Source organism: Bubalus kerabau, chromosome 1, assembly GCF_029407905.1.
Source record: "Bubalus kerabau isolate K-KA32 ecotype Philippines breed swamp buffalo chromosome 1, PCC_UOA_SB_1v2, whole genome shotgun sequence".
Lineage (NCBI taxonomy): Eukaryota > Metazoa > Chordata > Mammalia > Artiodactyla > Bovidae > Bubalus > Bubalus kerabau.
In genome coordinates this window covers 112,877,245-112,905,086 of record NC_073624.1, presented here as the reverse complement: position 1 = coordinate 112,905,086, position 27,842 = coordinate 112,877,245, and the positions used below count along the sequence as shown (strand labels likewise).

The 27,842-nt window shown below is 36.3% G+C and overlaps 1 protein-coding gene across 5 annotated transcripts in view; it reads right to left on the bottom strand.

The window, feature by feature from the left end:
* Positions 1-27,842, bottom strand: part of PPP1R12A (protein phosphatase 1 regulatory subunit 12A) — a 164,493-nt gene that overhangs the window by 88,903 nt on the left and 47,748 nt on the right. For 4 of the 5 annotated variants that reach the window (XM_055587064.1, XM_055587059.1, XM_055587054.1 and 1 more), the window contains exon 2: positions 11,771-11,901. In XM_055587064.1, coding sequence (XP_055443039.1) covers positions 11,771-11,901 — 131 coding nt within the window. Of the gene's footprint in view, positions 1-11,770; positions 11,902-23,573; positions 23,637-27,842 lie in introns of those variants that run through there. The other variant, XM_055587070.1, reaches the window with a different exon arrangement.

Below are 27,842 nucleotides of genomic sequence, written 5' to 3'. Positions count from 1 at the left end.
CCAGGAAAACCAAGAGTTTAGCTATTTTTCACTAAAAGTAGTGACCAAAAATAGTAATACAATAACTAATTCAGCTAACTGTACTGATATTAAATATGTGCTATTCATTGTGCCAAGTGTTTTATATATATGATCTCATCTAATCTTCACAATAATCTTACAAAGTAGGGATAAGTGCTAACATTTCCACTTTATAGATGAGGAAACAGGTTCAGAGAAGTTGGTAAACTGTCTAGAGTTAATAGCAATTACTTAGCAGTTAAAATAAAAAGAGTTGTCTCATCCTGACCTTGAACTCTGGAATATTATAATGCTTCTCATAGGTGTGGTGATGCAGTTCATCTAGTTCTTTTTTTTTTTTTTTTTTATTTTAATTGGGGGCTAATTACAATTGGTAAGAATTTCTGGTTCTTTCACCAAAAATAACATTATTGAATTCCAGACAGGGGAATCAGCAGGTGCAGACTATGAAGCAAGATGCCTAGTTTGTTTAAAGGCTCAGCAAAGAAGACCATTTTGGCTAAAAGAGAGCGTGGAGAAGTGTGGAGAAATGACATCATAGATGTAACAGGGGGCCACACCATCGCCTCGAAGCAACCAGAACTCTATTTTTTGAATGCATTATAAACCCACTGGAGGGTGAAGGGCTTTGAATAAAATGTGATGCTATTACAATATCTTACAAGGATCATTCTGCCTGCTGTGCAGAAAATAGATGAGGGGAAGAACATGGTTATGGCTAGAATGATTCCAACTGCAATAATTCCAGTGAAGAACAACAATGTCCAGGATCAGGGAGAAAGGAAAGAGGTGACAAAATAGTCAGATACTGAATATATCTTGAAAGATAAGCCAAGAGAAGTCTTGAAGATTCCGTTGGATATTTATAAAATAAAAGTTATAATGAAAAAGAAAAGACATGATATAAATAAGCCACAATATTTTTAAAAAATTATATCTTTAAATAGTTGATTCTTTAATGATCAAATGACAAAACTAGTGAAACTTTTTCCATGCTGTAAATAAGACCATGAAAATGTCACTGAATCTCATCACCAGTATTTTATGATGATATGAGATCTTCAACCTCAATGTCTTCAAAGCTACTCCAAACATGAAGGAAAATATATTAAATGCACTAATTAATCAACATTTCATTCTCTATGCTATGAAACCATATAATGCTAGCCTAACACAGGGCTAATTTTCTCTATTATTGGAAAATTTTAATGCAAACACTAGAGCTACTTGAGATAACAGCATTCCTTAAATATCTGTGGTGGAAGCCTAAAAAATACAGTGATGAAATTTAAAAGATTATAATCATATCAATAACCAAGATGTTAATAAAACAAATCATTTAAGTTTTATTATTCAACTATGAAATGTTTTTCACATAAACAAAAATTCTTACAATTTGCAAGAATAAAAAAAAATAAAGACAATGCCAAGGAAAAGGTTATAGTCATTCAAGAAAATAACATTTGTTGGTCAATCAAGAAGGACAAGCTGAATTAACACAATGACACTGTACAATGGAGTACAAAATACTAAATCTAAAGAGAACGATGAGAAGTATCTCTATATCCCACTACATAGTAGTCTCCAGGAGAGACTGTTAAGTGAAAAGAGAAAAGTGGAGAAATAGTATATGATAATTTTTCATTTATCTACAAAGGAGGAATAATGCTCACATTAAAACACAAACTGGGATAAAACATAAAATTTTTAAATGTTACCTATAGGAAATAGGGTGGTAATTGCCATTAGACCTGGTATTTTATGTAAATGGTCAAACAAAATTAAACAAAAAAACAAACTCTAAAAAAGAAGTAAACAATTAATGTAATGGTATATATAGCTAGTGTCACAGCCACACAGTAAAGTGCTATTCCAAGTAACTTCACACACACAGTAATTCAATGGTATACTCCAACTAGGATACCATAAGGACAAAAAGAAATGTCACCCTCCTCACTCCTGTCAAAAAACAAAACCAAATCCCAAACTTCAAGTTGCTTTCAGTACTTATGATTATTAGGGGTACTGTTATAAGCAGTCTAATGTATGTGTAATATATAATGAAACAAATTAGTAACTATGTATTATTTTAATTCTATAGTTCCTGGCAATGAAGAAGGGAGAAAGAAAATACAGAGGAAAAACAGAAGAGGTTAAAGAAAGAGACCCTGTGGGTGCTGAATTTGATAGAATGACCAATCCAGTATAAAAGGGACAGGTTTCTTTAGAGAAATGGCAATTCCAGAAATATAAAAGATGTGTCTGGAACATTTTTATACTACTAAATAGCAATGAAGCTTTTAAAGATGATTTTACTGGGTCATACCCCAAGATCTTAGAAGCCAACATGAAGAGACTCTTGTTGATCAAAGATGGTACAATTTGCTCATCAGTACGGATAATAACTGCAATACACTGAAATACATCAAGTATGCTTAAATGCATGCACTCCTCAAGTTACTTAAATCACACACACACATAAACACGCAAAATCAATTAGTCCTTTCTGAAGGTAAGTAAACCAACTCACTATTTTAAAAACCAGTATTATAAAGGGAAAGAATAAAGAATATATTCTGATTTCATATAAAACTTGTACTAGGGGTAACCAAATAGTAGACATGAAGAAGTTTCCTTTACAAAAATGTTTCGGCTATAAAAAAGAACTATGTTTTCATCTAATTATTCTTTCATCTATTCTTTCTTTTATTATTATTTCTTGGTTATTAAAAGCCAAGTCACAGGATTTGATTTTCAATGCTTTCTACATAATAACTTAAATATATAATTCAGTTATAGTTAATGGTTAGTTATAATTAACTGATCATCTTAAGACTGAATTGAATTAAATTGAATACATTTTCTTGGACTCCATAATCGTTCAAGTATGTAAAAAAGTCATTATATTTAACTTTGCTTTTACTCTACAGTCTAATGACATCGAACTATAACTTTTAGGGAAGAACAACTTGATGCAACAGTGAGAATTTTATACTGCCTATATTAGACTGCTAGCATTACCATAACAAAATACCACAGACAAACTGGATCAAACAATAGAAATTCATTTTCTCATAGTTCTGGAGGCTAGAAGGTCAAGATCAAGGTGTTCACAGGATTGGTTTCTTCTGAGGAGTCTCTCCTTAGCTTACAGATTGCCACCTTCTACAGTGTCCTTATGCTGTCTTTTCTGTGTGCAAGCCCTTGATGTCATTTTTTGTGTCCAAATTTCCTCTCAAAAAGATACAGTTAAGATTGGATTAGGGCCCACCCTAAGGGCCTCAGGTTAAGAGATGATAAGGGCCTCATCATCTCTTAAAAGGCTCTCCATATATATAGTCACATTCCTGTGTTCTGTGGCTAGGCCTTCAACATATGAATCTTGTGGGGACATGATTCAGAGCATTAACACTGCCAATTCAGTTCAGTTCAGTCACTCCGTCGTGTCTGACCCTTTGCGACCCTGTGGACTGCAGCACGCCAGGCCTCCCTGTCCATCACCAACTCCTGGAGCTTGCTCAAACTCATGTCCATTAAGTCGGTAACGCCATACAACCACCTCATCCTCTGTCATCTCCTTCTCCTCCCGCCTTCAATCTTTCCCAGCATCACGGTCTTTTCCAATGAGTCAGTTCTTGGAATCAGGTGGCCAAAGTATTGGAGTTTCAGCTTCAGTATCAGTCCTTCCAAAGAATATTCAGGACTGATTTCCTTTAGGATGGACTGGTTGGATCTCCTTGCTGTCCAAGGGACTCTCAAGAGTCTTTTCCAACACCACAGTTCAAAGGCATCAATGCCAGCCTTATTTATAGTCAAATTCTCACATCCATACATGACTTGGAATAACTATAGCTTTGATTAGACAGACCTTTGTTGGAAAAGTAATGTCTCTGCTTTTTAATATGCTGTCAAGGTTGGTTACAGCTTTTCTTCCAAGGAGTAAGCACCTTTTAATTTGATGGCTGCAGTCACCATCTGCAGTGATTTTGGAGCCCCCAAAAATTAAGTCTGTCACTGTTTCCATTGTTTCCCCATCTATTTGCCATGAAGTGATGGGACCAGATGCCATGATCTTAGTTTTCTGAATGTTGAGTTTTAAGCCAACATTTTCACTCTCCACTTTCACTTTCATCAAGAGGCTCCTTAGTTCTTTCGCTTTCTGCCATAAGGGTGGTGTCATCTATGTATCTGAGGTTACTGATGTTTCTCCTGGCAATCTTGATTTCACCTTGTGCTTCCTCCAGCCCGGCATTTCTCATGATGTACTCTGCATATAAGTTAAATAAGCAGGGTGGCAATATACAGCCTTGACATACTCCTTTCCAGATTTGGAACCAGTCTGTTGTTCCATGTCTGGTTCTAACTGTTGCTTCTTGACCGGCATACAGATTTCTCAAGAGGCAGGTCAGGTGGTCTGGTATTGCCATCTCTTTCAGAATTTCCAACAGTTTATTGTGATCCACACAGTCAAAGGCTTTGGCATAGTCTATAAAGCAGAAATACATGTTTTTTCTGGAACTCTCTTGCTTTTTTGATGTTCTAACGAATGTTGGCAATTTGATCTCTGGTTCCTCTGCCTTTTCTAAAACCAGCTTGAACATCTGGTAGTTCACGGTTCACGTACTGTTGAAGCTTGGCTTAGAGAATTTTGAGCATTACTAGCGTGTGAGATGAGTGCAATTGTGCAGCAGTTTGAGCATTCTTTGGCATTGCCTTTCTTTGGGATTGGAATGAAAACTGACCTTTTCCAGTCCTGTGGCCACTGCTGAGTTTTCCAAATTTGCTGGCATATTGAGTGCAGCACTTTCACAGGATCATCTTTCAGGATTTGAAATAGCTCAACTGGAATTCCATTACCTCCACTAGTTTTGTTCGTAGTGATGCTTCCGAAGGCCCACTTGACTTCACATTCCAGGAATAGATAAGAAAGCTTTCCTCAGTGATCAGTGCAAAGAAACAGAGGCAAACAACAGAATGGGAAAGACTAAGAGACTTCTTCAAGAAAATTAGAGATATCAAGGGAATATTTCATGCAGAGATGGGCTCAATAAAGGACAGAAATGGTATGGACCTAACAGAAGCAGAAGATATTAAGAAGAGGTGGCAAGAATACACAGCCAATTCAGTAGCCCCCAAGAAAAAATGATTCTAATGCATACATTTCAATACATGACCCATGAGTATATAGTAAAACAAGGCATAAGCTAGCCATTAACATTATACTCCTCAAATTGACTTCATTTATTCTTCCTCTAATCCACTCTGGAGACTAGGCATTATTAAACAACCTGTTTTTCATTTCCCCTAAGATTTCCACCTCACTCAAAGCGGGGAGAAGTTGAAAGTAATTACTTTGGTGAAAAGGTGAGATAAGTTACGAGTCAGAATATAAAGAGCCATCATCACTCATCTAAATCACTAGGTTCCTGCCAGGCTAGACACCAGATGCGAAATTCTTAACTGTCTAGAAACTAAACTGTGACCTCACATTCTTTGTTCTACTGTCTCTAAGGTATTATCATACACAACTAGTGCCCTTTCTCTTTAGGTCAGTTTAAGTTTGATACGATTTATTATTGTTCAGTCGCTCAGTCGTGTCTGAGGATTAGCTGGATTTAAAATCATCCCAACTTACACAATGGGATACTAGCCAAGTCTACATGAGGAAATTATTCAGAAAGATTATTATTGTCTTTTCAAACTCAGAATTAAAAAACAAAATACAAGGATTAAACATATGAAGAAAGAAATTGAGTTTTCATTTTCTCAGAAAAGATAAATAAGATAATGGTCAAAAGTTAGTACATATGGAATATTCCAGGAACTATGTGCCAGGAACTCTGCTTGGTGGGTTACATCAGTTAACCCTCACAACAAACCTAGAAAATATTAATCCCTTTCTATAGAGGAGAAAACTGAAGATTATAAACACTAAGCAACTTGCTCAAGGTCATACCCTTAGAGACTGGTTGAGGAAGCCTTCATAATTCACATTAGTTGACTCCAGAGCCTACATACCAAATATTAAGGACAGCTGAAGATAAATACACATTAGCTATTTTTCTTCATGAAGATAAAATCCAAGCCTTTTCTTGAGCATGAAAAGAATAGAAAGGAATAAAAAACTTAAAAATCATGATTAAAATTATTAATAACCACTATTGTTTTACAATGGCAGGGAGACTCCTTCATTTTACACATAAAGAAATCAAAGCCCAGAAAGAGGAAACAAATTGTCAAAAGATGTTGTGCAGTCAGTATTAGAGTCAGTAATAAAACTCAAATTGCTTAATAAAACACAAAAAAACCTCAAAAACTCCTAAAGCACTTTTCATTTCACCAAACATTACCTTTCCCTTCAACCACTATATCTCCAATATACATGGCTGAGGAGATGGAGGGTGGGAGGATGGGCTGGGGTATACACGTACATGAAATGAACGAAGAAAGAAAAATACGAAGAATTACTAAAAGAGACTCCCAGAATCAGTCAATCAGTTCAGTTCAGTCGCCCAGTCGTGTCCGACTCTTTGAGACCCCCTGGACTGCAGCAGGCCAGGCTTCCCTGTCCATCACCAACTCCCGGAGTTTACCCAAACTCATGTCCATTGAGTCACTGATGCCATCCAACCATCTCCTCCTCTGTCGTCCCCTTCTCCTCTCACCTTCAATCTTTCCCAGCATCAGGGTCTTTTCAAATGAGTCAGTTCTCATCAGGTGGCCAAAGTATTGGAGTTTCAGCTTTAGCATCATTCCTTCCGAAGAACACCCAGGACTGATCTCCTTTAGGATGGACTGGTTGGAGCTCCTTGCAGTCCAAGGGACTCTCAAGAGTCTTCTCCAACACCACAGTTCAAAAGCATCAATTCTTTGGCGCTCAGCTTTCTTTATAGTCCAACTCCCACATCCATACATGACTACTGGAAAAAGCAGAAACATTACTTTGCCAACAAAGGTCCATCTAGTCAAGGCAATGGTTTTTCCAGTAGTCATGTATGGATGAGAAAGTTGGACTCTCAGAGTAGTACTATCATATTCAATACTTATTAGTTGATAAGCTTTGATGTGAGCAGATAAAGAGTCCCTTGGACTGCAAGGAGATCAAACTAGTCAATCCTAAAGGAAATCAACTTTTAGGATATTCACTGGAAGGACTCATGCTGAAGCTGAAACTCTAATACTTTAGCCACCTGATGAGAAGAACTGCCTCACTGGAAAAGACCCTGATGCTCGGAAAGACTGAAGGCAGGAAAAGGGACATCAGAGGATGAGATGGTTGGATGGCATCACCAACTTCAAGGACATGAGTTTAAGCAAGCTCCAGGAGTTGGGATTGACAGGGAAGCCTGGCACGCTGCAGTCCATGGGGCTGCAGAGTCAGACATGACTGAGAGACTGAACTGAACTGATAAATACAATGACTATTTTTGATATTTTTAGAAAACAATAAAAACTAAGCATAAATACACTGAATTAAATACACTGAATAACTGGAGAACTATGTATCATACTCTTTTTAGCAAAGCAACATAATTCAGAACGATTGTTAATTTCCCCCAACAATTAATGATTACATAGGGATAGACTAGATTGTTAAATATTAAGGCTAGTAAAAATAATTGTGGTTTTGGACCGTGAATTTTAAATTATTATACCTAGACTCAAACACATCTTTATTAATCAAAATAGCAACAACTACAATCAACATATTTTTGCCAGTGAGAAACAAATTTATTTCTATAGCATAAAAATGCATGATTTGCAATTTGACAAACTCTTGGAAAGCATTTTCTGCTTCTTGCTGGTTGTGGAAGCATTTTCCCTGCAAAAAGTTGTCAAGACGCTTGAAAAGTGGTAGTTGGTTGGCAAGAGGTCAGGTGAATATGGCAGATGAGGCAAACTTCATAGCCCAATTCCTTCAACTTTTGAAGCACTGGTGTGAAAAGTGTGGTTGGATGTTGTCCTGGAGAAGAATTGTGCCCGTTTTATTGACCAGTGCTGGCTGTAGGCACTGTAGTTTTCAGTACATATCATCAATTTGCTGAGCATATTTCTCAGATGTAATGGTTTCGCCAGGATACAGAAAGATTAGTGGATCAGACGGGCAGCAGACCACTCAACAGTGACTGTGACCTTTTTCGGGTGCAAGATTGACTTTGGGAAGGGCTCTGGAGCTTCTTCTCAGTACAACCACTAAGCTGGTTGTTATATAAAATCCACTTTTCATCAAACATCACAATCTGAGAAATAGTTCATTGTTGTTGAGTAGAGTAAGAGAAGATAACACTTCAAAATAACGATTTTTAAAAACATTACTTATTTTTATTTGAAGGATAATTACAACATTGTATTGGTTTCTGCCATACATCAACATGAATCAGCCATAGGTATACATGTTTCCTCCCTCTTGAACTTCATTCTCACCTCCCACCCCATCCCACCCTGCAGGTTGTCACAGAGTCCTGGTTTGAGTTTCCTGAGTCATACAGCAAATCCCCACTGGCTATCTATTTTACATACGTTAGTGTTTCCATACTACTCTCTCCATTCATCCCACCCTCTTTTTTCCCCTCCTCTCCTACCCCATGTCCGTAAGTCTGTTCTCTATGTCTTCATCTCCATTGCTGCCCTGCAAATAGGTTCATTAGTACCATCTTTCTAGATTCCAGATATATGGGTTAATAAACAATATTTGCTTTTCTCTTTCTGATTATCTTACTCTGTGTAATAGGCTCTAGCTTCATCCACCTCATTAGCACAGACTCAGATGTGTTCCTTTTTATGGCTGCATAATAGTCCATTGTATACATTGTATATGTGTACCCACAGACTCTTGAGGGTCCCTTGTAGAGCAAGGAGATCAAACCAGCCAATCCTAAAGGAAATAAACCCTGAATATTCACTGGAAGGTCTGATATGGAAGCTGAAGCCCCAATACTTTGATGACCTGATGCAAAGAGCCAATTCACTGGAAAAGACCCTGATGCCAGGAAAGACTGAAGGCAGAAGAAGAGGGTGACAGAGGATGAGATGGTTGGGTGGCATCACCAATTCAATGGACATGACCTTGAGCAAACTCCAGAAGATGGTGAGGGACAGGGAAGCCTGGCGTGCTGCAGTCCATGGGGTTGCAGAGATTAAGACACGATTTAGCAACTGAACAACAACAACACTGGGATTATTGTGCCATATGCTAGTTTTATTCCTGGTTTTTTTAAAGAATCTCCATACTCATCTCCATAGTGGCTGTATCAATTTACATTCCCACCAACAGTGCAAGAGTATTCCCTTTTCTCCATACCCTCTCCAGTATTTACTGTTTGTAGATTTTTTTTGATGATGGCCATTCTGACTGGCATGAGGTGTATCTCATTGTAGTTTTGATTTGCATTTCTCTAATAATGAGTGATGTTGAGCAACTTTTCATGTGTTTATTAGCCATCTGCATGTCTTCTCTGGAGAAATGTCTGTTTAAATCTTTTGCCCACTTTTTGATTTGACTGTTTGTTTTTCTGGTATTGAATTGTATGAGCTGCTTGTATATTCTGGAAAGTAATCCTTTGTCAGTTGTTTCATTTGCTATTATTTTCTCCCATTCAGAGGGCTGTCTTTTTACTTTGTTTGTAGTTGCCTTTGCTGTGCAAAAGCTTTTAAGTTTAATTAGGTCCCACTTGTTTATTTTTGTTTTTATTTCCATTACTCTAGGAAGTGGGTCATAGAAGATCTTGCTGTGATTTATGTCATAGACTAAGTTTTCCTCTAAGAGTTTTACAGTTTCTGGTCTTACATTTAGGTCTTTATTCCATCTTGAGTCTATCTTTGTGTATTGCATTCTTCTACACGTAGCTGTCCAGTTTTCCCAGCACCACTGGCTGAAGAGTTTATTTTTGTCCCATTGTATATTCTTGCCTCTTTTGCCAAGGTAAGGTACCCATAGCGGTGTGGGTTTATCTCTGGGCTTTCTATCTTGTTCCATTGGTCTATATTTCTGTTTTTGTGCCAGTACCATAGTGTCTTGATGACTGTAGCTTTGAAGTACAGTCTACAATCAGAAAGGTTGATTCCTCCAGCTCCATTCTTCTTTCTCAAGATTCCTTTGGCTATTTGGGGTCTTCTGTGTTTCCATATGAATTGTGAGATTTTTTGTTCTAGTTCTGTGAAAAATGCCATTGGTAATTTGATAGGGATAACAATGAATTTGCAGACAGAATTTGATAGTATAGCCATGTTCACAATATTGATTCTTCCAACACAGAAGCATGGAATATCTCTCTGTTTATGTCATCTTTGATTTCTTTCATTAGTGTCTTAAAGTTTTCTGTACACAGCTCTTCTGTCTCCTTAGGTAGGTTTATTTCTAAGTATTTTATTCTTTTTCGCTGCAATGGTAGGGGATTATGACAGTTGTTTTCATTTGCGTTCAGCTCATGAGGCACCCGCTTACTGAGCTTTTTCGCCTTTCCACTTTGCTTTAAGCTGAAGCTCTAATACTCTGGCCACCTGATGTGAAGAACTGACTCATTGGAGAAGACCCTGATGCTGGGAAAGATTGAAGGCAGGAGGAGAAGGGGATGACAGGGGATAAGATGGTTGGATGGCATCACCGACTCGATGGACATGAGTTTGAGCAAGCTCCGGGAGTTGGTGATGGACAGAGAAGCCTGGCGTGCTGCAGTCCGCAGGGTCGCAAAGAACTGGACACAACTGAGCGACTGAACTGAAATGAATTTGCTTCAAATGCCAAATTACTGTAGAATGGTTGATGCTGAATTCTTCAGCAACTTTTTGTGTAGTTGTAAGAGGATCAGCTTTGGTGATTGCTCTCGAATTGGTTGTTGTCAGCTTCCAATGACCAGCCGCTGCGCTCTTTATCTTCAAGGCTATTATCTCCTTTGCAAAACTTCTTGAACCACCACTGCATTGTACATTGGTTAGCAGTTCCTGGGACAAAAGCGTTGCTGATGCTGTGAGTTGTCTCCACTGTTTTACGATGCATTTGGAACTTACAAAGTTCCAAAGAGAAATCGCTCAAATTCGCTTTTTGTCTAACATAATTTCCCTAGTCTAAAATAAATATTAAATAAATAGCCAGTAATAAGTCACTAGCAAAAAAACAGATAGCAAGAAATGTGCATTAAAATGATGTATAACAACCACATTTATTTAAGAATGTATTCCATATTAAGGGCTTCCCTGGTGGCTCAGAGATTAAAGCGTCTGCCTTCAATGCAGGAGACCCAGGTTCGATCCCTGGGTTGGGAAGATCCCCTGGAGAAGGAAATGGCAACCCACTCTAGTACTCTTGCCTGGAGAATCCCATGGACGGAGGAGCCTGGTAAGCTACAGTCCATGGGATCGCAAAGAGTCAGACACGACTGAGCGACTTCACTTCATTTCATTTCGCTTCCAATATTAAAGAGCAAAATTCAACAATGCAAACCTGCAATTACTTTTGCACCAACCTAATATTAACCTTGAGTCATCTGACAATACTCTACATGTACTCAAGAGAATTACTCATATCAGTTAAAAGTATCAAAGTCAAAGACAGGAGGGAGACAAGAAGATGACCTCACACCAAGAGACAATATCTGGATTCCCACAATCCACTTATTCTCTTTCCTGGGAAGAATAATTTTTATCAAGTAAGGCAATATAACAGTTTTCTCATTTATCTATAATAACAATTTCTATAAAATCTCGTCTCTAAAATAGTGTTTGGATGAAAATAAACACAGCACTAGCTTACTCTGCAATATCAAGATATCCACAGGAAGCAGCTGCATGCAGAGGTATCCAGCCTTCATTATCAGGTTGATTAATATTTGCTCCATTTTCTACCAGAAACTTCACCATATCAACATTGTCATCAATGCAAGCCTAAAAACAGAACAGAAAGCAGGATCAGAAAAACTTTGAATCAATACTCCCAATAACACATCAACAGAGTAAAATTCCTATCCTGGAGCTTATAACAAATACTTTCTAAAAGGCAGTCTGCTGCTATCTTGATTGTATTGCTATCAAGCAGGTAAACGGTACTAACTAAATTTTAATAGTACTTGTTTAGATACACAGAACAATACTGTATGAGACTAGACTTCTTATGCCAACCCCATGACAGAAACAAGTACATGCCAACATGAAAACAATCAAAACATTATAATTAAGTACCAATAATACACTCTATAGCAGTGTTCCCCAAAATGTGATCTGTTTAGGGAAGAGGGATCCTTTCAGAGAGTTGACAAGATCAAAATTATTTTCATAATAATACTAAGATGGCATTTCCCCTTTACACTATGTTGACAGGTGCACCTGATGGTGCAAAAGTGTTAGTTACAAACATGCTTGTGTCTAAGCACAAACCAAGGCAGTGGGAGAAAAAGGAACGCACAGCACTCTACTGCCATTGTATTCACAGCTATACACTCACAGGTTCATTTTTTCCCACAAGCCATGTTTACTTATGAATGTCCTTGACAATGCAGTAAAAACTATAAATCATATTAAATTCTGACTCAAATATACATCTTTTAAATATTTTGTGAAACAAAATAGGAAGCATGCATCAAGATTTCTTCCAAGGATAATGACTGCCCTGAAGAAAAATACTTGTATAATTTGCAAGCTGATCTAGCCACTTTTTCCATAGAATATCATTTTCTAAAATAATTTTATTGGGGTATATTTACAATGTTGTGTTCATTTCAGGTATACAGAAAAGTGAATCTGTTATACGTACAGCCACTCTTTTTCAGATTTTTCCCCCATACAGGCTACAATGGAATATGATTTTTACTTAAATGACAAATTATAGTTAGTCTAGCTTGGGCTGTGGCAGAAACTTTCTTGAAAATGAGCAAAGTAGGTCTGTCAAAACAACTAACAGTATTTATTACTAATGATAAATTCAAGTTTTCAGAAGTAAACTAATTAGTTACTTTAAAAATGTCATTTATTTAACAGAGGTAAGGCACTGCTTTTACTCATTTAAAATGAATTAATAAATACATAAATTCCTACATTTTAACATTCCCTGGTGGCTCAGTGGTAAAGAATCTGCCTGTCAATGCAGGAGACGTGGGTTCAATCCCTGGGTTGGGAAGAGCCCCTAGAGAAAGAAAGGCAACCCACTCCAGTATTCTTGCCTGGAGAATTCCACGGACAGAGGGGCCTGATGGGCTACAGTCCATGGGGTCGCAAAAGAGTCAGACACGACTTAGCGACTAAACAACAACAAACTGTAAATAGTAATATATACAAACCACAGAAACAAGTTTCTTTAAAGTCCTTCATAATGCTGTATCCCCAGCTCTTTATATTGTTCTCTGCATGTGGTAGGGGCTCCATAAAGGAATAAATGAACAAGAAAGCTAAGATTCAAAGAGATTAATTAAGTAGGTTGAATAAGCCACAGAGATGGGAAATGATAGAGCTGAAATTCTATCACAGATGTTCAGATTCCCAAAAATAAGCTCCTTTCACACTTAACACCATGTTGACAGATGTTCCTATTTCATCAACTATTTCTCATCTATTTGCAGTTTCTGAAACAGGATATCATACATTCTAGGCACTAAATAGGGCTTTCCTGGTAGCTTAGCTAGTAAAGAATCCACCTGCAATCCAGGAGACCTAGGTTCAATTCCTGGGTTGGGGAGATCCCCAGGAGGAGGGCATGGTAATCCACTCCAGTATTCTTGTCTTGGAGAATCCCCATGGACAGAGGAGCCTGGTGGGCTACAGTCCATGGGGTTACATAGAGTCGGACACGACTGAGCGACTAAGCACAGGCACTTAGTAAGTGTTTGCTGTATAAAACAATTTTCCTTTACCTATCACAGAAACAAAGAAAAATACTTTTAGTAGCTTCCTCCTAGGGGGAAAAATACAAAGTTAGTGTCAAGAAAAGCACTAAGGACAAAGTACTTCACACCTGAAGCAGGAAAATTCTGACAGGTGTTGGATGTAGGCTCCAGTTCTGGCTCTGCCACAAATACTGTAGCTGGGAACAAGTAATCTAATCTTTTAGGGCTTTGTCTTTCAGGTGGAGGAAAGAATTTGATGGGTTATACATCTCTAAAATTCCCTGACATATTTACATTCTTATATATTCATGATTCTTCCATTTGGAACAAGATGGCAAGATTCCAAAGTGCCCAAATAGTACATACAGCAAATGGTAAATGAGTATATAAGCAACATTCATGTAAAGTTTGAGAATACACTGCTTGGGAAAAGAATTGTGTTTTTCACGGAGCAGTGGTTAAAGGATAGGAGAAATGTGAGGACCGTAGCTGTCTGATAACAAGAGAAGAAACATACAAATTTTACTGCATTAGGAAGTAGTTTATAAAATGTTATTTGAGATAGCTAATGACTCACAGTGACTTAAATAATATAGACCTATTTATAAGTTTAATCATTAATTTTCCTTGGGAAAAGATACTAAATTCTATTCTCTCTTTCAACCTCTCAATTCCTATTGGCGTCAAAACAGTTTTCTGATGTTTACCACTGCTATAAAAATATAAAACCCTACCTGATAAAGTGTGTTTAATACAAATATGATTGTTTTTTTAAAAATGGAGAAAATTTCAAATAAGACATTACAGTAAAGAGATATGGGAAATGCTCACAACATATAAGTTTCTTTAAAAAGATGTAAAACAGTTTGCCTGATTATAATTTTACTTAAAAAGTACACAAAGGATTAGAAGAATATATAATAAAATTAATAGTCCTTATCACTGGTTGTGAGACTATGAATAAATTTTTTAAATTTTTATTTATTTTCAAAATGTGTATAATAGGCAATGCTTACATAAAAAGAAAATCTAAGCCTTGGTTCTTAAAAATATTAAATCTATTGTGTTGTAATATGGAGAAATATCAAACTGCTGGTAAAAGTGTAAAATTCATATAACCCCTTTAGAAAACCATTTGACAGTATCTACTCAAGTTATAGTACTGTTAAATAAATGGGGTGGGATGTATGTGTATACAGGGAGATTCTACTCATGTAACAGAATCCTATACATCAATGAAAAAAGAATAAACTAATGCTACCTTCAACAACATATGTAATCCTCTCAGACATATATAAGTGAGTGAAAAAAGGCAGACACAAAGGATACAAACTGAATTTCCAGGCAAAACTAATCTCCAGTTATAAAGCTCAGAATCATGGTTAACTCTGTGGGGAAATAATGGAAGGAGCATGAGGGAGCTTTTGGGAAGACTGAAAATGTTCCCCAGCTTTCTGATTTTTATACAGGCATGTACAAATGTAAAAATTCACTGAATTATATGCTGTATACATTATATGTAAATTATACTTCAATTTTAAAAGTTAATAAAAAATAAAAAAGAACTAGCATGTATTAAAAACCTACTGTGCATTATCTTCAGTATAAAACATTTCATTTATCTTTTCCTAAATTGTACATGCTATCAAGTTGATGTCTGACAGAAAACAACAAAATTCTGTAAAGCAATTATCCTTCAATTAAAAAATTAACAAATTTAAAAAATAAATAATATAAAAAAATAAATTGTACACGTTAAAACATGTCTTCCTTATCTATCTCCTGCCTCCTGAGGTTCTAAGTATCAAATGGAATCTGTTTTTTAGCTGATAACCCTTTAAATATTATGAGTTCTCCCTGCCGCCCAAATTCTCACATATTCTTTTTAAGTATCTGGCTACTCTTCAAATTATATATGCTAAAAAGTACATATGCCAATGCCAAAAGAATAGAAAAGATCACATTAGTATAGAATGCTAGTTCATGAGCAATGATTACAAAAGGGCATAATAGCAGTGGGTAGGAAGTACTAAAATATCCTCGGGAACATAAAGAGATCTTGTGATTAAGATGGTCCATATAGATCTCATAAGAATATACATTTGAGCAAGATTTTGAAGATTGCATGAGTTGTTCAACTAGAACATCACTGAGTAAATGCACTATGATTTTAAAAAATGCATGGAATAACAGAACAGCAAGTCATGCAAACGGTATACAGTATCTGTAAATTATAAAACAGAATAAGGATAGGTGCTAAAAGGTCTAGGTGGTAAAAGGTCTGAATATATTGCAGGTAAAAGATCGTAACATTAAGACAAAGATGACAGGATCTGACGTTAGAGGTAGCTTTTGATCTGCTTTCTGTTCTACTCATCAAGAAAACCTGGAATATTTATATCAGTAATAGGGGCTCAATTCAGGCAGGAGGGGCAAGTAGACGAAAACACTGTCGAGTTTCAGGAAGATGATGTTTGAAAAAGCTATTCAGAGTTTACAAGCAGAGGGTTAACATGATCAGATTTGTATTTCAGGAAGATTACTGGGAACAGTATGAAGAGGGAAGAGTCTGACCTAAGCAACAGTTATTCAGAATGAATATATATTAAAAGAGAAATTTAGGACAAAACGTACAACGCTTAATTGAAGATTGGATACGAAGGGTGAGGAACAGGAGGAGGTCATTCATGAAAATAAACACCACAGGTTTGAAAAACAAGTTGAAGAAAGAAAGATGATCTTAGCTTTGGATATGCTGAATTTCTAATCATGCATTTCCAGGGGCCAACTGGATATGGAAATCTAGAGCTTAGAAACAAATGTGGGATGAAAATAGAATTTGGGAATTACCTGCATTAAGGTAATAATTAAAATAATGGAACTTGAAATCATTCAGGGAGAGAATGTAGAGATGTGATTTCTATGAAAATAGTTAAAAGAAAAGTAAGATTAAATTATAATCATTATATGCTGCCTGGAAGACAAAGATATTTGTGTTATTTTAATCATTCAGTTAAAGAGCATTCTCAAGAAGCTCACGATGTAGTATAGCATTCAAATACACAAGTAAATAATAATTTAAAAAGGAATATAATAAATATATGGCTGTATATTTATTATGAAAGCTAAGAAAAGGAAGAATGGTTGTCATCACGGAATATTTCCCAGAGGAAATAACTCTACACATGAGTTTAACATATGATCCAGTAACAAAGTCACGTATGGGGCATATGTGTAACATAAAGGCAGGATCCCGAACAGGGTCTTATTTGCCATCTTATGAGTAATTCTTTGACATTGAAGATAAAAGAGTCTCAGAACAAATGACTAATTTTTAAAGTTTCTCCATTTTAAAAACGTGACTACCCTAGCTCTTTGAAAAAATATATAAAGTTATTTCTCTAAATGAAATGTTGCTGATTTTGATTTTAAATGTTTATGGTCAGTGTAATGTAAAAACATCAACAAAAATACCTAAAGCTGTTAATATTAAATCCGCTTTTGCCTTTCTTTACATGTTTTTGAAACGTTTAAATATAAATTAAATGCTAAAACACTGTCATAAGACATATATTATAAATGAATCTCAAGTTTGTGGTGTAAATTGTTCAGTGTTCTCCTGAACACTTACAAAGCATACACAAGAAACTGGCAGGCATGCCCATAAAAATACTGTTGCTAAGAAAATCAAAAGCTAACACATGCAGCACATTAAGAGATACAGGACTTGCTGACTTTAAACAGTTGACTAAATATGGTCAGTATATTAAGTCATACATGGAAAGAAAGAGAGTGACTCAACTGTATTTCTAAAATATTATCTGATGTGATTTATCACAAGTTTTTCTACATATCCCAAGCTATTATCAGTAACAGATGATTGTGTGAAGACACTTTTGTCATTTAATTCTAGGTACAGGCAGCTTTGTCAACTTGAGCTATAATATAATCTATTTCAGGAAACTAGTTCCAAGTACATAAAACATCTGTTTTTATTGAAAAGAGGGCCTACTTATTTTTTTCAGCAAGTTAGCACAAGGACAACTTTGTTTCCCACTCATTTTTAGGAAAAAGTTGAAACACCTAATAACAAAGGATATAATTATAAATAGCTGCACAAAATTGGCTCTAAGAAGACAGAATCCATGCCTTAAAGACAGATTATGTATGGGTTAGGCATGGGAGTTGAAAATCACTGCATTTCATTTCTAGAAGAGATAAAAACAAATGTATTTAGCAACTCTGTAATTCAATTAAGTAAAATCACAATTACAAAATTAGAGGCATTTGAAATAAATTCTGACATGTTATATTCCTTTTCATGAAGGTAGTTTTACTCAATGTACAGACTCTAGAGCCAGACTGTCTGGGATTAATCCAGTTCTGCCAGTAGGCTAGTTGTTGTTGAGTCAATTATATATATAACATCCTGTATGCCACACATTCCTCTGGAAAATGAGGACAATAATAGTACCTACTTCAAAAGTTCACTATGAGAGGTATATGAATTAATACATAAATTGCTTAGCGCAGTACTTTTCAAATAGTAGGTGCTATTCTGTTTATATCAACACACAATCTGAAAGCTAAATCATCCCCATTTAAATTTTTCTCTATATTCTAATCCAAAACTTACTATTTCATCCCTTATAAATTACAAAACGAAGTTAAATGATAAGAGACTTGTCAAATATTCTTTGTAGTACCACTTTTGGTAAAAGTCCTATCCACCAATATTTCTATGAAGATTAAATTTTAAAAGATTCACTAAGAAAATTTTAGGGCTTTCAAACCTCCTTCCAACAAATTACATACAGTGCAGGAGGGTAAAACAAAGGAAATGATTTGGTTGTATAAATGTAATTACAACAACTTGGGTAAAAATATATAATTATAATAATTAGATAAAGTGAATACAGTTTGCATCTAATCATTAGTGACATAATTACTGATAGGCAAAAGACAAATTAACCTGAATACAGAAGTCCTCTAAAACAGTTTCCACTTCCTTGAAATAACTCTTTATGGCTCTTAGTAAGGAAAACTTAGTTCTGCTCAACTTGTGGGAGCAGAAATTTGTAGATATACCAGGAAATAGTCCAAGGCCTAAGCATTCAGGGTGATATAGAAATCAGTGAGTGTTCATAAAGAGGAAGTAAATTGGAGACACCCAAACAAACTTTTGTTCTATTTTAAAGGAAATGAATTTGGACATATCAAAGGAGGAATTACAGATGTAGTTTATACAAGAAAAACAATGAAGAGCTCCAAGCAGCACTCCCTTAACAATAAAAAATAAATACCTTGGTCTTGCATTGAGACTGACAAATAAATGAGCATATACAATCTTAGGAGATCACCTATTATATATTTTTTAACTAATAAGATTAATTCTTTACTTTTTTTAATTGGTAGAAAATTGCTTTACAATGTTGTGTTGGTTTCTGCCATACAACACCAGTCACAGATATATCCCCTCCTCTTGAGTCTCCCTCCCCTCACCATCCCACTCTTCAAGGTCATCACAGAGTGCTAGGCTGGGCTCCGTATGTTATACAGCAACTTCCCACTATTTACACATGATAGTATCTGCATGTCAGTGCTATTTTCTCACCCCCATCTTCCCCAGTCCATTCTCTACTAGGTCCATCAGTACCATTTTTCTAGACTCCGTGTATATGCATTAATAAACAATACTTGTTTTTCTCTTTCTCACTTCACTCTGTAGTTCATCTACCTCACTACAACTGACTCAAATTCATTCCTCTTCATGGCTGAGTAATTTTCCATTGTATATATGTAGCACATCCTCTTTACCCATCCGTCAATGAGCATCTAAGTCGCTTCCATGTCCTGGCTACTGTAACTATTGCTGCAGTGAACACTGGGGAAGTTCAATTATTATATTTAATTATGAAAGTAAGTTCAGCACTGCATTTTAGTTAAATGACTTTTTTTTTGGCCTTTCTTATTATATAAGCAGATAGGATATAGGTGTAAAAGTAAAGGCCTAGTCTAATCATAAATAACATTCAAATTATAAAATGAAAAAATAAATTCAAAACAGATTAGACACAATGGCTAAACCATGGGAAATTTTTATTTGAATTAAGAAAAATTCAGACTTATGTATATACAATATCCATAGGAGACACAATGCCTGACAAGGAGAAGATCCAATTTATATTTGTGGATTCAATGATCTGGACAAGGCAAAGGGACTATAACAAAAATGAACAATTTTTTTTGAGACCTCTCCTCCCACAAGACAAAAATTTTTCTAGGGCAAAAGTATAGTCACCCAACTGGTATTTGTGGGCAACTGGTTCCAGAACCCTCTGCAGGTACCAAAATCTGCAGATGCTCAAGTCCCTAATATAAAATCAGGGTAGTATTTGATTATAACCTGTGCACATCCTCCTGTATACTTTAAATCATCTCTAGGCTACTTAAAATACCTAATACAATGTAAATGGTTGTAAATACAATGTAAATGCTACATAAATAGTTGAAAGCTTGCGGCAATTTCAACTTTCAATTTTTTGGAACTTTGTGGAATTTTTCTGTGAACTATTTTCAACCCTGGTTGGTTGAATCTTTGGATGTAGAGGAGGGCTGACTATAATCCAAGCACTGCTTAAACATTCATTCATACTTCACCCAACAAGTATTACACTAAGTATCTGAATGAGAATGCCAAAACTTGGAACCATACTTATTCAAAGATTGAAACACACCCTGTATGTACTCTTATTCCATAGGTGTTATTTCCTTTATTGATAAAGATCTATAAAGTACTAAGTTAAACTTAGATCTTTAGATGCCAAAGACTTTCATTAGAGGACTTAATAAGGGAAGAACATTACTTCTAGAGTTTAGAATCCTTGTCTATGCTGTGCTAAATCACTTCAGTCATGTCCAGACTCTTTGTGGACCCTATGGACTGTAACCCACCAGGCTCTTCTGTTCATGGGATTCTTCAGGCAAGAATACTGGAGTGGGTTGCCATGCCCTTCTCCAGGGGATTTTCCCAACCCAGGGAGTGAACCCACATCTCTTATGTCTCCTGCATAGGCAGGTGAGTTCTTTACCACTAGTGCCACAAGGGAAGAAAGAATATAAAATGTTAAAGTTTGGGATTATTCTTTGACACATAACTTTCACTGACTGCCTACTACACATAAAGCATTGAGCCATTCATTTTGATGGATACAAAGACCAGCACCAGAGAGTATATTCTTTTCGATTCCTTTACGCACACTGCCTGTCATATAGCAAGTACATAATACACGTAGACTGAATCAAAATAAAATGCTAATCTCTCCTGAATGAGAAGGTATCTATGAACTACTGTGTGTACACGTACATAAAACTGTACTAAGTACTATATGAGACATGCTGCCTTTATTACTTTCCATGTATTCTCACAACTGGATTATTATGCTTTAAAAACAAAAATTCTCTTATATACCCCACAATACTTAAGTAACAGTGCTACTTAATAAATTTTTCTTAACGGACTAAAACAATCATGGAGTACTGTTCTCAGGATATCTGTAATATACTTAGGAAAGTAAGATAAGCAGATAAAGGAAAACAGTAAGCAATTTAAAAGCAGCACAGCATTAATAAAGGAAAAGTCAGCATGTGAGCAGAGATGAGTTAAAGAAAACTTTTTATAGAAAATCTTTTGCTAGGTTTCATTACTGTCTGAGTGCTGGAGATAAAACACCACTACAAGTACCTGTTTTCTTTGTTGAATACCTTTATCAGACATGATCACACACTGACCTAAAGGTGTTTAATTAATGGATATATACCAGTAAGAAAATAGTTTCAGGGGAAGTAATAAAAGCTCTTACATACTATTTTATTCAATTAAATTAACAGCAACAATAGGTTACAAAGGAGTATGTATAATATGATTCAACTCTTGCAATTGATATTCAAGACTCTGGAAGAACACAGACATACCTTGTTCTATTGTGCTTCAAAGACACTGAATTTTTTCCCACTGCAGATGCCACATGTATTTTTAACACACTGAAGGCCTGCGGCTCCTGTCAGGCAAGTCTGTCAGTGCTGCCTTTCTCACTCTGTGTCTCCGTGTCACGCACCAGTAGTTCTTCCAATATTTACAATTTTCCCATTATTATTTGTTCTGATAGTCTATAATTAGTTATTTTTGATGTTAATGTTGCAAAAATACTATGACCCACTGAAGGCTCACGACAGTTAGCATTTTTGAGCAATAAATTTATTTTTTAATTAAGGTATATACAATTTCTTAAAGACACAATGCTCTTCCACAGTTAACAGACTACACTACAGTGTAAACACAACCATGATATGCACTACGAAGCCCAAGAATTCATGTGACTTGCTATCTTTGTATATTCATTTTACTGCAGTGGCCTGGAACCGAAACTGCCATTTCCCTGCAATATACCTCTATATGTCAAATGTTAATCATCAGAAGTCAAAGTTATTGAGCTAATTTCCAAAATCTCTACAGTAAGGCTGTAAAATTCTTATGGCTTTCCAAACAAAACAAAGAATTCACATAGTTAGCTATCTAACTGTTAACTGATGGCTTTCTTCAGTGCTCAGCAAAATATATGGCCAATAAATAGCACGGAATCTTCAATTTAATAAATATTTATTAAGTGCCCACTATAGCCAGACACCATTCCAGCAGTTAGGAATACACTGGGGAAGGATATAAACCAGATTTCTGCATTTGCTGAGCTTATAAAGTCCAGCAGGCAAGAAAGATAACTAAACAAACAATAACAATAGGTAGGATAAATGCTATGGACTTAACTAGAGTACTGAACCTAGATTTAGGAGAAAGAGAGGAGAAATCAGAATCTCTGAGAATGGTGCTCAGGAATTTCCACTTTAAACTGGTTCCCCATCTAATGGTAAAAACACACTATATTAAGAACCACAGATATCCATGGTAACTGAAGCTAGAGAAATAAACAAGGCACCAAATAGCATATGTAAAATGTAATCAGAAAAGACTGTATCAAACCTGCAGAGCTATGAGTATTTAAGAAAGGGGGAGACCAAATAAAAGGGAAGAAAAAATAAAAACTTAAAAAAAAAAACTACACAGGTATGCAAGTATGCAAAAATCCAGGTAGAGAGAGCAGTGTGAAAGAAAATGCAACTTGATAAAATAAAGGAAATGCCCCATATTTTGATGCTACCAACACATTGGGGGAAAAAAAAAAGAGATCAAAAAGACAATAAACGCTGTTTAACAATAAATCCAACCAATTAAAATAAATTCAGAAATCAAGAAAGAATGGTTAAAACTCTTAAAAGTGAATCAAAAATAACACAACTATTATAAATTCCAACCAGGTAGAAATATTAATACAACTAACAAAACGAGACCAGGGAAAGAAGAGCAAAAATGGATGAGTGCCAAATTCCGAACCTTTCCTAAAGATAAGTACAATCTTTCTAAAACTGGAATATGGTTCAAAAAAATCCTACTGCAATGTATTATTCATAGCCAAATACTTTATAATTACAAAGAAAATGTATCTAAAATTTAACCATTACTTCAGTACTCAGGTTTTTTCTTTTGACAAAAATTAAAGCAAAACTCAATTTTATACTTTTTAATTAAAACAGTGTATGTAATATATCCTTTTAATTTAAAGTATGTCACAGGATTCGCATAGAGATTTTAAAATAAAGCTCCCTAAATGAATGATAATTACTTACGGATAATCAACATCCATTATTACTGTTTTGGGGGGAGGGGGGCATACAGCACATTTCCAAGTCCAAAGTTAAAAGCAGCCAACCTCTTCCTGTAATAAATTCAGTCTAATCAGAAACAAACATATATATAAGGTAAAAATTACAAAACAATAACCTCTCTAATCTAAAATTCTACTCATTCTACTAGACATGGATTATCTCAGTATACCTTTCTTAAAACCTCAAGAACTGATGTTAAATTTAAAAAAAAATTTTTGATATATTAGAAAAATCAAACTAAGTAAAAGGGGAGAAGTTTGGAAAGAGAAAGGCAAATTAGTTGTTATAGGACATAAATGGGTGTAAAAAAGCAGGGGGAAGACAGTCAAGCCTTGGAATAGTATTTTCACATCCTTTTTATAAACAAAAGAGCTCCAAGATGGTACTGATTCCTGCCTCATGGTAAATCACATCCGTGTGCAAACTCCTCCCCTTGAGTGTGGACTGGACTGAGTGACTTGTTTCTAACAAACGGAATGTAGTAGAAGTAATGGGATGTCACTTTTAAGTTAGGTTATTAAAAGACTGTAGCTTCCATCTTGGCATGAACTCTCTCTTGCCCTCTGCCAAACTGCTTAAAACTAGGGAAAATTTAATTGCAGTGTTAAGAAGCAATCTCATTAAGAGGCCCATGTGGCAAAGAAGCAAGATCTCCCAATAATGGGCTTTGAAGTGGGTCACTCTCCCTCCCCACCCCAAATTAAGCCTTCAGATGACATGATCCCAGTCAGTAGTGTGAAGTCAAAGTACATCCAAATTTTTTAACCCTAGAAAATTTGCTAATAAATGTTTGGAATTTCAAGTTTAGGGGTAATCTGTGATGCAGTGATAAACAACAGTTACATGGCTGGACTTTTTATGACTGTAGAAAGCATTTTTATCCATTTTCATTGCTTCAGTTTGTGTGTATCCAAACAGCATGCTTCTTTGTCTACTTAATCTCTAATCTGTCTTTTCTCCTATATTTGAACTCCTCTTAAATGTGATCAGCTTGTAAACTATTATTTAAATTTAGGCTCTCACTTTATTTCCACAAATTCAAAGATCTAATCACACTGGACCACCCTCTATTTCTTGAATTTGCAAAACAATCTGAAATTAAAACTTCAGAAAAATAACAATCACCTGATAATGTACCAGTACTCATGCCTGATACCCCTTCAATATTTATTTTTGATGAGGGAGGGCATATGAATAGCAAGAAGGAAAAAAAATCAGCTTTTACACATTCCTTTTCATTGAGGGAAAATAATACGTGTAATTTTCCATTGACCAGTTGAACCTGAAGTTGAATGGTTCTATGAAGACCTACAAGATCTTCAGGAACTAACACCCAAAAAAGATGCCCTTTTCATAGCAGGTTACTGGAATGTAAAAGTAGGAAGTTAAGAACCTGAGTAAGGCAAATGTGGCCTTGGGAGTACAAAATGAAGCAGGACAAAGGCTAACAGAGTTTAGACAAGAGAACGAACTGGTCATAGCAAACACCCTCTTCAAACAACACAAGAGAAGACTCTACACATGGACATCACCAGATGCTCAACACTGAAATCAGACTGATTATATTCTTTGCAGCAAAGATGGAGAAACTCTATATAGACAGCAAAAACAAGACTGGGAGCTGACTGTAGCTCAGACCATGAATTCCTTATTGCCAAATTCAGACTTAAATTGGACAAAGTAAAGAAAACCACTAGACCATTCAGTTCAGTTCAGTTCCTCAGTTGTGTCCGACTCTTTGCAACCCCATGAATCGCAGCACGCCAGGCCTCCCTGTCCATCAACAATTTCCAGAGTTCCCCAAACTCATGTGAATCGAGTTGGTGATGCGATCCAGCCATCTCATCCTCTGTCATCGCCTTCTCCTCCTGACCCCAATCCCTCCCATCAGGGTCTTTTCCAATGAGTCAACTCTTCGCATGAGGTGGCCAAAGTATTGGAGTTTCAACTTCAGCATCACTCCTTCCAGTGAACACCCAGGACTGATCTCCTTTAGGATGGACTGGTTGGATCTCCTTGCAGTCCAAGGGACTCTCAAGAGTCTTCTCCAACACCACAGTTCAAAAGCATCAATTCTTTGGAGCTCAGCTTTCTTTATAGTCCAACTCTCACATCCATATGTGACTACTGGAAAAACCATAGCCTTGACTAGATGGACCTTTGTTGGCAAAGTAATGTCTCTGCTTTTGAATATGCTCTCTAGGTTGGTCATAACTTTCCTTCCAAGGAGTCTTTTAATTTCATGGGTGCAATCACCATCTGCAGTGATTTTAGAGCCCCCCAAAATAAAGTCTGACACTGTTTCCACTGCTTCCCCATCTATTTCCCATGAAGTGATGGGACCAGATGCCATGATCTTCGTTTTCTGAATGTTGAACTTTAAGCCAACTTTTTCACTCTCCTCTTTCACTTTCATCAAGAGGCTTTTACTTCCTCTTCACTTTCTGCCATAAGGGTGGTGTCATCTGCATATCTGAGGTTATTGTTATTTCTCCTGGCAATCTTGATTCCAGCTTGTGCTTCTTCCAACCCAGCGTTTCTCATGATGTACTCTGCATATAAGTTAAATAAACAGGGTGGCAATACACAGCCTTGACATACTCCTTTTCCTATTTGGAACCAGTCTGTTGTTCCATGTCCAGTTCTAACTGTTGCTTCCTGACCTGCATATAGGTTTCTCAAGAGGCAGGTCAGGTGGTCTGGTATTCCCATCTGTTTCAGAATTTTCCACAGTTTATTGTGATCCACACAGTCAAAGGCTTTGGCATAGTCAATAAAGCAGAAATAGATGTTTTTCTGGAACTCTCTTGCTTTTTCCATGATCCAGCAGATGTTGGCAATTTGATCTCTGGTTCCTCTGCCTTTTCTAAAACCAGCTTGAACATCTGGAAGTTTATGGTTCACGTATTGCTGAAGCCTGGCTTGGAGAATTTTAAGCATTACTTTACTAGCGTGTGAGATGAGTGCAATTGTGCAGTAGTTCGAGCATTCTTTGGCATTGCCTTTCTTTGGGATTGGAATGAAAACTGACCTTTTGCAGTCCTGTGGCCACTGATGAATTTTCCAAATTTGCTGGCATATTGAGTGCAGCACTTTCACAGGATCATCTTTCAGGATTTGAAATAGCTCAACTGGAATCCATCACCTCACTAGCTTTGTTCATAGTGATGCTTTCTAAGGCCCACTTGACTTCACATTCCAGGATGTCTGGCTCTAGGTGAGTGATCACACCATCATCATTATTTGGGTCATGAAGATCTTTTTGTACAGTTCTTCTGTGTGTTCTTGCCACCTCTTCTTAATATCTTCTGCTTCTGTTAGGTCCATACTATTTCTGTCCTTTATCGAGCCCATCTTTGCATGAAATGTTCCCTTGGTATCTCTAATTTTCTTGAAGAGATCTGTAGTCTTTCCCATTCTGTTGTTTTCCTCTATTTCTTTGCATTGATCACTGAGGAAGGCTTTCTTATCTCTCCTTGCTATTCTTCGGAACTCTGTATTCACATGCTTATATCTTTGCTTTTCTCCTTTGCTTTTCGTTTCTCTTCTTCTCACAGCTATTTGTAAGGCCTCCTCAGACAGCCATTTTGCTTTTTTGCATTTCTTTTCCATGGGGATGGTCTCGATCCCTGTCTCCTGTACAATGTCACAAACCTCTGTCCACAGTTCATCAGGTTACCTAGACCATTCAGGTATGACATAAATCAAATCCCTTACAATTATACACTGGAAGTGACAAACAGATTCAAGGGACTGGATCTGATAGAGTGCCTGAAGAAATGTGGATGGAGGTTAGTAACATTGTACAGGAGGCAGTGACCAAGACCGTTCTCAAGAAAAAGAAATGCAAAAAGGCAAAATGGTTGTCTGAAGAGGGCTTACAAATAGCTGAGAAAAGAAGAGAAGTGAAAGGCAAGGAGAAAAAGAAAAATATACCCATTTGAATGCGGAATTCCAAAGAATAGCAAGGAGAGATAAGCAAGCTTTCCTCAGTGATCAATGAAAAGAAATAAAGGAAACCAATAGAATGGGAAAGACTAGAGATCACTTCAAGAAAATCAGAGATACCAAGGGAACATTTCATACTGAGATGGGCACAATAAAGGACAGAAATGGTATCGACCTAACAGAAGCAGAAGATACTAAGAAGAGGTGGCAAGAATACACAGAAGAACTATAGAAAAAACGTCTTCAGGACTCAGATAACCATCATGGTGTGATCACTCACCT